General features: G+C 38.0%; 1 protein-coding gene across 1 annotated transcript in view; it reads left to right on the top strand.

Moving 5' to 3' along the window:
• MLLT3 (MLLT3 super elongation complex subunit) overlaps nucleotides 1–12,136 on the top strand; it is a 111,016-nt gene extending 98,880 nt beyond the window's left edge. The window contains exons 8-12 of the mRNA XM_069881203.1: nucleotides 2,366–2,498; nucleotides 4,043–4,142; nucleotides 7,012–7,083; nucleotides 8,368–8,439; nucleotides 10,901–12,136. Of these exons, the coding sequence (XP_069737304.1) occupies nucleotides 2,366–2,498; nucleotides 4,043–4,142; nucleotides 7,012–7,083; nucleotides 8,368–8,439; nucleotides 10,901–11,032 (509 nt within the window). The 3' untranslated portion in view covers nucleotides 11,033–12,136. The remainder of the gene's footprint in view (nucleotides 1–2,365; nucleotides 2,499–4,042; nucleotides 4,143–7,011; nucleotides 7,084–8,367; nucleotides 8,440–10,900) is intronic.
• Nucleotides 12,137–12,451: the final 315 nt, after the last annotated feature.

Here is a 12,451-nt window from a genome sequence, read left to right on the forward strand (position 1 = left end):
TTGACTCTGTTTCCCCATTAGCAAACTTTAGCTTTGTCTCCCTTTGAAAAACACTCTGAAGCTTGCTGCATTCAACTTAGTGCTTCGTGTTTCCTATGCTGAAGGAATTACATAACCCTATAGTTATAACTGTCCCTGCAATGATTACTATTGCTTTTACTTCCTCCTTGACTCAATGATCCGATTGGTCTTTTCCAACCTGGTGATTCTATGATTCTTTGTCTCTTATCTGGGCTGTACTTCAGTTAAGTGCCCTGTGACATCAGTCTTGCTTAGTTCCCTCTTCTAATCTGCTTCTGCTGATTCTTGTTTCAAGCAGCTGTAGTTGAACATTTCTGAGGTATGATAAACACATACCTCTTTTTGGTACTGTGTTTTACAGCAAAATAAATTGAGTGAAATCAAACCCAAACCCCAAACTTAATGCAGTTTTGTGAGCAAGTACATTCTGTTAACTCAGGAAAAGTGATAGCATGGTGTTGCATGGGGATGATGCACTATTTATGTGTGAGCTTTGGCAATGTGCTTATTTGACCCAAAATCGATCCTGAAATAAAGGGAGCAGCTTAATCTAATATATATATATATATTTAGATGTATATGTAGAGAGAGAGACAAGAAGACAAAGGCTGCCTTATCCAGTAGAACTTAGTCAGAATGATTGTTAGACCTTACTTCTCAATACATGGATTAGCCAAATAAATGTGCTATTGCTGATCAGTACATCCTTGTAGATCTTTACTTGCATATAATATCCTTTGAGAAAGAAAAAAAAGTATTAGAACTCAGCAATGCAAAAGAATCTTGCTTCTAATAATAACAACACATTTTACTTACTTCAGCTGTGGTCCAGGGGGACAGTCATGCAAACACTTGAACATATGAGTCACTTCACTGCCATGAGTAAATCTATTGCAACTTAGTTGCTCATGTGAATAAATGATTCATGGTTAAGTCTCTGCAGCATTAGCTCCTGCTGCCTTACTTTATTTGTTTAGTGTTTGAGACTCTCCCCTTCCAACAATGTGTGGGGAAGGTACTTTTCTGTCATCTGCAAGTCTGGGTGCATTGCCTGGAACACTGTGAAATGAATTTCATTTGTGAATTTTTAAAAATAGCACAGCAAGCTGTAGGTAATCCAGGAGACTTCTGGAGTGCATTGAAGGTAATTTCTTAACTCAGCCAACAGACATCCCTGCCTGAGGGTGCAGTCTGTCTGGACTTCTGTAAAGCCATTGACATAGGCCCCGACAACATCCTTCTCTCTAAATTGGGAAGATATGGATTTGATAGGTGGACTGTTCAGTGGATAAGGAATTGATTGGATGTTTTTATTCAGAGAGTAGTGGTCAATGGCTCAGTGTCCAGATGGAGATCCGTGACAAGTGGTGCCCCTCGGGGGTTGGTACCGGGACGGGTGCTGTTTAATATCTTCATCAGTGATATAGACAGTGAGGCTGAGTGCACCCTCAGCAAGTTTGCAGATGACAGCAAGCTGAGTTGCCTCACTGGAAGGACGGTATGTCATCTAGATAGACCGGGACAAGCTGGAGAATTGGGCCTGTGTGAATCTCATGAGGTTCAGTGAGGCCAAGTATAAGGTCTTACACCTTGGTCAGGACAATCTGTCATTCTTACACAGGATAGGGGGTGTTGAGATTGAGAACAACCCTGCATAGAAGGACTTTGAGGTGTTGATTGACGAAAAGCTTGACATGAGCTGTCAATGTGTGCTTGCAGGCCAGAAGGCCAACTGTATCCTGAGCCGCATCAGAAGAAGCATGTGGCCAGCAGGTCGAGGGAAGTGATTCTCCCCCTTTATTCCTTTCTTGTGAGAGCCCACATGGAGTGTTGTGTCCAGTTCTGGCATCCTCAATGGAAGAAGGATATGGGACTGTTGGAACTGGTCCAGAGGAGGGCTGCAAAGATGATCAGAGGGCTGGAGCCCCTCTGCTATGAGGACAGGCTGAGAGAGTTTGGGTTGTTCAACCTGGAGAAGAGAAGGCTCGAAGAAGATCTTACAGCGACCTTCCAGTACCTGAAGGGGGCTACAAGAAAGTTGGGGAGGGACGTTTTACCAAGGCTTTTAGCGATAGGACTAGGGGCAATGGGGGTAGACTGGAGAGGGGCAGTTTTAAACTAGACATAAGGAGGAAATTCTTTACAATGAGGGTGGTGAGACACTGGCACAAGTTGCCCAGGGAAGTTGTGGATGCCCTGTTCCTCGAAGTATTCAAGGCCAGGTTGGATGGGGCCTTGGGCATCCTGGTCTAGTGGGAGGTATCCCTGCCCACAGCAGAGGGGTTAGAACTAGATGCCTACCAACCCAAACCATTCTATGATTTTATTGTCTGTGTTGCTTCAGGTCCATTGAGGTCTATAATGAAAGATCTGCGTTCAGACGATAATGAAGATGAATCTGATGAAGCAGATGAGAATGACAATGATTCTGAGTTGGAACGACCCATAAATACACGAGTAGGAAGCAGGAGTCACAGGTGAGTGTCTTCTGATTGCGAGTAGTCTGGTGTCCAAGACCTTGTGCTTGTTAGTGATGGAATGGGGTCTTAAGTTGTCAAAGAGCATTGAGTAGCAAATGGGTGGAGAGTTCAGGCTGGTTTTCAAGCATATGCATGCATAAAGGCATCAAAAGTAGCCATTCCTAATGCAACTGTTTATCTAGTAATCCATGTAGTTATGATGATCTTAATTAATTTGACTTCCCTTGATTTTATGTCATTGTGACTTCAGGGGAATAGTTGTAATTACTCTGTGGAATAAAAGAGATAAAATTAAGTCCTTAATTGCCCCATGAGCTATTCAATACATCGTGTCTCATTTTTGAGATCTCTCTGCTTACCATTTTTAGATTAGGTTGTTAAACCAGAGTCAATGAAATCTGAATTCCAAGTAACTTCTGCATTGCTACAGTAGTGATGCGTAAAACAGTAGACAGAATGTAAAGCAAACTCTTGTCACAAATAACTTTTTTAAAAAAGGGTTCCACATCCTATCTGCAACCCTAAGAGTGTTCCAAAAATATTCTGTTCTTTAAGCACCTCGTTTCTTAGGCTCCATCTGAATGTTGGTGAAGGTTATGGAGAACCTGGAACAGTCTCTCTTGAAGCTTTCCATAGTGGACTTTTTACCCGATCAACAGAGTTTTGCTCTGAGTGTACAGCACTTGGGTGTTAGTGTCAGCTACTGCTTAAATGGGAAGGTAATAGGAAAGCATTAATGAATGTCAGTTGCTTCCCTGGTGCATTTTAACAGCTGGGATCAAGGGAAAAATGAATGTGACTAGGAGATTGAGAATTTTTGTTGGTCATTGTATAAATGATTATCTCAAGCTCCACTTGTTTTTAAGTGTGAAGATTTTTTAAAATTTTTTTTAACAGAATCTTAAGTCTAATGTTTCTCTACCTTCTTTTTTCCCAAGTAATTGTTTTCTTTTCCTTCCAACAAGTAAATATTCCCTGTTGTTTCTAAATAAATGAAGGATAAGACTGACTAGTAAGTCAGCTTTTTCATGTTACCTCTCTTCAAATACTAAGTTTTTAAATTTTAGCCACGAGAAAGAGTGTTATTTATGATGATTAACAAGGAACTTTTCAGTGAAGCCCTTCTCCAAGTGGGAAGTGTAGGTGTTTAGAAAACTTTCAGAAGCCTTTAGAAGAGTTAAAAAGTGTCTGTACAAAACATTTTCCTCATTCCCTGTGGCTATGAACCAAAATACAGATTCACTTCAGGAATGTTGGGAAATGTGGCTTAATGTTCCAAGTATTTTAACATTTCTGTAATGTTAACTGCTGTCAACTGGACACGTCATTTCAGCCAAATGTAGACAGACAGCCTCATTCTCATTGCTGTGCAGGGCATTTTCCAGAATGTCAAATGCTTCTTTTCCTTGTGACCTTGATTAATGATGGCTTGCTTAGCGAGGGGTCGTTCTTGGTTTCCTTCCTCAAAGTGCAAGCTTGATTCATCCCTGTTAACAGCCCTTTGTCTGGAGGTGTAATACCTTGCCTCTGTTTTTCCATAGGGTTAGTCTGAGTGATGGCAGTGACAGTGACAGTAGTTCAGCTTCCTCACCACTACATCATGAATCAGCACCACCTTTACTGAAACCCAACAACAACCAGGTAAAGTCAGGATTCATAAATGCCATCCTAGTGAGCCGCTATGACATTCTGATTACTTCAGTGTTGTTATGTGGCCTATAATCTGAAATAAGAGCTTTACAGCTTCTGTCATACAGGTTTTGGTTTTATTAGCAGTAGATAGCATAAAGAGACTCATTCTCAGGAGTTTATTCATTCATCCCTTCCTTTCTCCAACCAGTGTTTATCAAGAAGATAAAATATTTTTTTACTTCCTTAGAATACACAGTAGTTTTTACTTCACTGTCAGAGTATTTGTTCCATATCTGTATGACCTAATATTGTTGTTATTGTTGAAGTAGGAAAGCAGAGTAGTTCTGGTTTTCAGTGAAAAGAGATTAAATAACCTAAAAAATACATAAGGGACAAAGGAGAATTAAGAGTTTGAGAGTCACCTGGCCAATAAAATAAGGCTCTCTAAATACAAAAATTAAACATAGAAGGTGATATTCTCTAAAAAAAACCCATACTCCATAAAGTACATATTGTCACTTATGCTAGGGAGCCATAATTCCCTCCCAGTGTCAGCTGAATCATAGAGTCATGAAAGGTAGTGACTGCTTACAGTATTGATATTATGAGAATAACATTATATACGTTAACAGAGGTTTGTGGTTTTAGACGATGAGTTTTATGGATGAGTGTTTTCTGTATTTGTTAGGGTAACTGCTTCAATTATCTGGCAGAAATTATTTACTTGTCATCGTTTTTGTAATAAGGTTTCCAATACAAGCTTACTGATAGTGCAAAACCAAAGCATTATTATTATTATTCATGTCAGTCAAGTTCAAATACACTCTGGGGCACATAAAACTAGGGAGCAGTATGGATACAGAGAGAAGGAGGAGATTCTGTTTCCAGAAAGCATTCTTATCCACCAGATACTCTGTGGGCTTTTCTAGGTTGATCTGTGTGAAAGTAACAAGTTTTTAAGAGTCTTTGGGGAAGAGAAGAAAACTATGAAGATAAAGAATATTGTGTTTCCTAGAGTCATAAAAAAAATAAAATACCTATCTATGACTTGTTAATTGAAGACTAATTTCTACACAGACAGTGTAACGTCTCAATATCAGCAGCCCACTCAGTCACATCTTTCATGTTCCTTTCCCCTTCAGTGATCTAACAGGATGTCTGCCTGTGCGTTTAGACACTCCAGACAATAGCAGTGTGCCAGCTAAAATTGAATGTTGCATACCTTCTTCCTTTTTTATAATTGAGCTGAAAATCAGAAATTTGAGGACGTATGGAAATTCAAATAGTATGGACCATAGCCACATTTGATATCTCTACTGGATGACATAGTGCTGCTTGCCAGGGTAATGCTTTTGACTGATGATATCAGTCTTGTGTTGACCAAGTCCATTCCTAGAGAGCTAAGACAGAATTAGTATTTCTATGAGTCCTCAGAAGTGATTTATGTTGTGTCTCAACTGAAAAATGGTGCTTATGGTATTAAATTTCAACTACGTGTCAAGAGCACAGTAAGGAAGGAAAGCCACTTCTTCAAATATACTGTGTCCTTGCTGTGGCTCTGTTTCTAACCAAGAATTTACTACATTTAAAAACATGAAAAGCATCTAAAAAGTACTGGATCCATGCCTAGAGTTCTGGTTGGTGTTTTTGGTTGTTTATTTTTTTGGGTTTTTTTTTTTTCAAAACAAGACATATTCTTCCAGTGGCCTACACAGCAGTAATCCCAGGGCATGTTGAATTGAAGAAGCTGGGTTTTCTTAGGAAAAGTATATTTTGCTTTCTGGCCATGCATTGGTCTTGACAAAGTACTTGGGTAGGGTTAACTCAGGTCTACAGTCACTTTCTATGCATAGGGAAATAGCTGCTTGCCTGCTGTATTCTTATGTTGCTGTTCATCCCAGGGAGCCTATATGCAATTTTAGTCATTTATACCAAGGGAAGTAGAAATGAGATGGAATTTGCAGAAAGCTGTCAGTGTGGCTTCTAGCTAGTCTAGAAGACTTGCTTTTACAGGCCTTATTTCCTTGTTTTATTTGTTCAGCTTTGTCCTGTGTTGTGACTGTCCAGTGTGGTTTTGGGCATAACCATGCTGGTGATGTTAGTCGTACAGTGAAATGTGAAAAAAAATCTCCAATCATCTGCGATAATTTTTTTTTGTGTGTGAAAAAATCGGAAGAACAGACAATAGTTATGTTTCCCCATAATATTCATCACTTAAATCCCAAAATTTCATATTAAGCATGCTCTTCTGATGCTTGTTAACATGCTTTTCTTGACTGAGATTCAGTACTGGGTGAAACGTTCTTGGTTTGTGTATGTTGTAATAAATGGCGTTGTATGGCATTGTAGGAAGGATACCATGGAAGTGCAAGAGAAATTACCATCCAACGCTTTTTTTTTCCCGGTTACAACTTATGTGGCCATTTCAAAAACTGTTTCAAAATCTCTGTTATAGTTGAAGAAATACAGCATTGGGAAAACAAAAGAACAGGAAACATAAGGATCATGTGACATTTCAAGGACACTGGAGAGTACCTCAGCATGATTTTATATCTGCAAAATCAGACCTCTTATCCTACCAGCATACAAAAAGATACAAAAAAGCGCTGAGGAGTTTTTAAATGACATGAAATGTATTCTTTTTTAAGGATTAATAATATCGTATTATTCTGGTAACTCAGTTTTTTCTACTGTAAGCTGCTTTTTTTCCTGAAACATATAAGTGTACGGATTAAAGAATAAAAAGCTCAATTTTGAGTTTTGCTTATGTCTTTTCCAGATATTATATTTTTTTGTGTTATTACCTGGAAGGAATTCTTCGTATGTAACTGTATCCAGTGGTGCATTTAATTTTTACAGGAATTTATTTCTTTTCCAGATTTTAGAAGTGAAAAGTCCAATAAAGCAGAACAAGTCTGATAAACCAATAAAGAATGGGGATTGTGATAAGGTAAATGAGAATGAGGTAACAGTAATTGAGTCCAGAATGTAATACTAATGTATTTACTAAACAACCACCCTTATTACAGAAAGAAAATTAGTAGTTAGTACATCTTTGCTTTGGTTCCTTTAGGTGCAGATCTTCCTCTTTCTTTCTGTAGTGATTTCTTTTTCTGTCCTGTTTTGAAAGTGTTTTTTCATTCTCTTCAGTCCATGTGCTGGTTTGGCAAATGTTACCAGTTGGGAGCCTGTCATTGATTATTTATTTTGTCTCGTCTCCACCATGAGTTTGTATTGGGCTTCACAGATGAAGTGATAATTTTTTAAGAGAGTATTCACAGCTGTATTTGTAGCACGTAGATCAATCAATTAGAAAATATATTTCCCAGATTCCTTTTGGGGGCTTTGTGCTAGTAAGTGGCAGTGTGATCTAGCATATTATGTGAAGCAACTGTTGCTATTTAATGCTAAGAAATAGTTTTGTTTAAAATCATTTCAGCTGACCATGGGTTAGAGCTCGAAGTCTTTCTGTAAGTGAACATAGTGCAATTTCCCAGCCTGCACAAGTTCCTCTGAAGGCTTATATTTTAAAGGTATTAGTGTCAACTTTGTGATAATGTGAGGCAGGAGACCAGAGTTTCAGTCTATGTTGGTAGATTTTCAGTGGCCTCAACCATATGGTTTTTGGTTTCTTAAGATGGGTGCTATATGTCTGTGTTCTTAAAAGACAAAAAGGTTTCTAATGGCTGAGGCTGAAAAAGGATATCGATTACTGGATGGAGAGGTGGGACTTGTTTGACATCCCAGGAAGGAGGACAGTGGAATTTACTATTGCATTAATCTTGCTTGTTCTTTCTCCCTTTATATCTCCTTGTTGACACAGAAAATTAGTTATGTGGCTTTAGAGAAAAAGGGGTATTTGATTGTGAGCTTTTGGGTTTAGGCCCTAAGCGGAAAGGTGGGAGATGTTTTTTAAAGATGCTGTTTTGGCATCCCCAGCCTGTTTGAGACTTTTTGCCACAGTTGTGATACGGAGATTGTCCTCTACAGCAAAGAACTACCTGATGAGATTTTCAATGGCATGAAGTAGCTAAGAAAACACATGAAAACTTACACTTGGGTTGTATTAAGCTAGAGAAAGCCAGATTGCTAAATAAGAAAATTTAGCTTAAAGAATATTTAAAACAAAATTTCAATTTGTATTGTTTTTGAAGACATCTGAATTTTTTTTTAAATACATAGCTATGACTTAATTAACAAGTTGTTTGTGGGGGGGTGGGGAATTTGTTTCTAGGCATACCTTGATGAACTAGTAGAACTCCACAGAAGATTAATGACTTTGAGAGAGAGACATGTACTGCAGCAGGTGAGGAGCATTTTCATGCAATATTGCAGTGTGCTCATTGAAACTATGAAGTCACATCTGTTTCCCCCCCCCCTTCGTTTAAAACTCTAATAATAATAATAAAAAAAATGCATGTCTAAGCTAAGTTTGTGACTAATTCATTGTTATGTTCTCAATATACTGTATGAATAATTATATAAACAGGATGGGAAAATGGACACAGCTGTGAACCATGATGAAAATTTTGTTGCTTATTTCTGAAAATGAACAGGGTTTTCTCAGGAACAACTAAAGATGGTTTCTATGGCAAACATAAAACATAGAATTAAAAGTAAAACTCAGTTTGGGCAAAATGACAATATATTCATTGAGTATTCTGAGGTCATGGAAGATGTAAAATAAGGAAATATGCAAACCACTAAGGCTCCAAATTTATTAAAAGGTTATGTAATAGTAAGAACAAGAATAGTGGTTTTTGTTTTGAGTGGCATTGTCAGGTACTATTGGATTACAACTTCTGGTGATTAAACAACAAGCATTGTTAACAAAGTAAATATAATTGTAGCACAGATGGTTTTATTCTGCTTAGTACGATTATGTGCCAGTTTTGAAGTAAAGACAGAAATTCTTACCAGTTTTAAATGACTGCAATCACTCATCAAATTTCTCAACAAACACTTGGGTAAATATGTTAAAAATAATTTGTAGGCCCTAGCATTAATCTGTTTATTAGTTAAGGCTCCATATTTTGATTAAAGATAAGAAAAATAATTGAGGGGTGAGTGCAAAGGAAGACCTTGGTTAAGGATACGCTTAGTTAAAGAGGAATTTTGATAACTTTGTTGGATTTCCTAAGTACAGTACACTACAATGCATATTGGTTGTGCTTCATATTTAATGTATTGTTGTTTCCCAGGTTCCCTTTTGTCTACAAAGGAAACCCTGTCACTCCCTGTCACTTGGGAGAAGAGGCCAGTTCCCTTCTCTCCACAACCTCCTTTCAGGTAGTTGTAGAGAGCAATAAGGTCTCCTCTCAGCCTCCCCTTCACCAGCTACGTTGCTCTTCTGTGAACTCGTTCCAGAGCCTCAACATCCTTCTTGTGGTGAGGGGCCCAGAACTGAACACAGTATTCAAAGAGTGGTCTCACCAGTGCTGAGTGAAATGCAGCTGTGTTGGAAAGGAGAAAAATATATGTTTTAGAATGTGGCCTTTCCCCAAGGGAGGCATTTCTATTTGAGTCACTTTGTTCAATAAAGCTGAAATAAATCAAAAAAAAGAGGGATGAGGCAGGAGAGGTGCAATACTGAACTGCAAGCACCTTGATAGGTTGCTAAGTTATCCCAATGTAAAATGATAGTTATAACTTTATATGTTAAATGGTACTTATATTTGCCAGAAGGCAGTGAAAAAGAACAATTGACCAAGAAATCAGTCCTGTGAGAATCGCCTGAGCTTTTTTTATGTGAATATTATGCTATGGATAGGCAGCAATTGGTCTTAAATTATGTTTTTAAAAGAAATCTCTCTGTTCAAGCAGGGTCATGTTGACATTGTTGCCAGGACTGTGTCACGTGGCTTTTGAATGTCTCCAAGAATGGAGACTTCAGAACCTCTATGGGCAGCCTGTCCCAGTGCTTCGTCACCCACACAGTACAAGAGTGTCTTGATAGTCAGTCAACCTCCTATGTTTCAGTTTGTGCTATTGCCTCTGGTCTTGTTACTGTGCACCACTGAAAAGAGCTTGGCTCTGTCTTCTTTATGCTCTCCCATCAGGTGTATGCATGCATTACTGAGATGCACCCTAAGTCTTTTCTTCTCCAGGCTGAAGAGTTCCTACTTTTTCACCCTTTCCTCGTAGGAAAGATGTTTTAGTCCTTGTTCTACTCAAGAACTTACAACAGCTCTTCTTGTCTAGACTAGTCACCAGAAGTGATCTTATGCCACTAGTAGGAACTCAGTTAGTTTAAAAAAGTTGATTTAAATTTATGACTCCAGAAATCACTGCTAGGATGTGAACAGTTGATGTGAGAGCTCTTGAATACATTTTTGTGTGATGTGAACTAGATTCTTTAAGGATTTATTTCTTCCTTCCCTTGCTTGCACAAAGACTTATGCCAATTATTTTCAAAAGTAATGTGCTTAGCTATACACTGCTAAGTAAATATTCCAGACAGAGAAGATCTACCTGTGCACTTTTTTTTTATTTGGGCTTGGGGTTGGTGTTGCCCTATTCTCAATGGTAATGTTTGCTGGAACAGCACTGAGCAGGCTGATGTTATAAAAAAGCCTGAGGTACTATAGTCTGGACCTTAGTTCATGTCAGAAGGCAAGTGACCAGTAATCATAATGCTATCACCTGCAAGAATTGGAGCAATTAGATTTGTTTTATGCCTCTCTCATGATACTTTGTGGCATGTTAATAGGTTTAGTGAGCATGAAAAACTACTGAAATTTTCAACTGCATCTTTTCTTTCCTTTCAGATAGTAAATCTTATAGAAGAAACTGGACACTTTCATATCACAAATACAACCTTTGACTTTGACCTTTGTTCACTGGACAAAACCACAGTCCGTAAACTACAGAGTTATCTGGAAACTTCTGGAACCTCTTGAGGATTCAGCTTCTTGCTGCATCAACAACTGTTCTTTAAAAGAAACATTGAAAACGATGGGGGATAAAACAAAATAACCTTGTGCAGCTTTATTTTTCCTTAAAGCCAGTCATCATCTCTTGAAAAGGGAGAGGAAAAGTGACAAGACTCAGAGAACCACTCTTCTCAAGAAGAAAATGCTCTGGAAAAGTTTGCCTGGATAGTCTTGAAAAACAAACACGCAAAACCAAACAAAAATACTTGGTCTTAATGAATGTGTATGGTATTGTGTATCTCTCTGTGGTGTTCCAATCCACAAGACAAATGGATGTTCAACACACTGCCTTATTACATAACTGATCTATTTATTATTGCATACATGTATTCTAAAGTCAATGAATCATTGAATGGCACTACCAGAGGTTGCAAGTAGCGGGATTCTATGCGTGCTCTTTTGGTGCAGAACTATCACAAGCCTAGTAACTTCATTCATGTTAAAATGCTACTTCTTGGTATATTTCTCTTCTCTAGTAAATTAAAACACTAGCATCTTGTTTCCACTTCTGCAGTTCCAAGAAACAAGTTACAAAGTTGTGGGCCAAACAATGGTCCTGTATTTTGTTCCCTGTGTGCCACAGTGGTTGGACTGCAGCATGTTGGACTGCAGGTCCTTGAGTCTATCCATTTACTGGTCTTGACCATGGTAGAAAATGCACCAAATAGGGTCATTTGACTTGCTCTCTAGCCTTAGTGAATAAACCAGTAGGACTTTTAACAAAAAATGTTATGTATGGTGTTCCGAATCCAGCGTCTTTTGCAGTCTACATTCTTGTGTCTGTTTTAGTGTTATAAAATTAAATATATATGAGTGAAGGTATTCTGCAGGATCATCATAAAAGAAGAAATACTGGTCCTGTCTTCTGAGGAAATGTAGAAAATTCATAATTTGGAACTATTTATTACTATGAGTTTCAGCACTCCTTTGCTACCAGTGTCTGGCTGACTTCTACCTTAAAACTGTTTGCATAATGTTTAGTTTGTTCATACCGAATATGGTCTGCTTAATTTGTTTTTGGGGTTTTGTTTCTGATTTTATTTGGGTTTTTTTATAACTACTAAGTTAAAACCCTTTATTTGAAAAGAAATGTTGTTATACAGTCACATGTTGAAATAAATACAATTATAATGCATCATTTGTGTGTGTGTGTACACTAATTCTGTATATGTGTATACACACACACACATAAGCTTTATATACTTTCCGGGTTTTGGCATAAGTTCAGTAACCTGCTTGTATTTCCAGAAGGATTTCTTGTCTATAAATTTAGTATTCTTTCATACCATCCATTATTCCTTAAAATCAGGATCCTTGTTTGTGCATGATCAAATGAGAGAATATGTACTCAGTTTCACATTAAAGCTCCATGCTTTCATATTGCTG

The sequence above is a fragment of the Phaenicophaeus curvirostris genome, chromosome Z (genome assembly GCF_032191515.1).
Source record: "Phaenicophaeus curvirostris isolate KB17595 chromosome Z, BPBGC_Pcur_1.0, whole genome shotgun sequence".
In the NCBI taxonomy this organism is placed as follows: domain Eukaryota; kingdom Metazoa; phylum Chordata; class Aves; order Cuculiformes; family Cuculidae; genus Phaenicophaeus; species Phaenicophaeus curvirostris.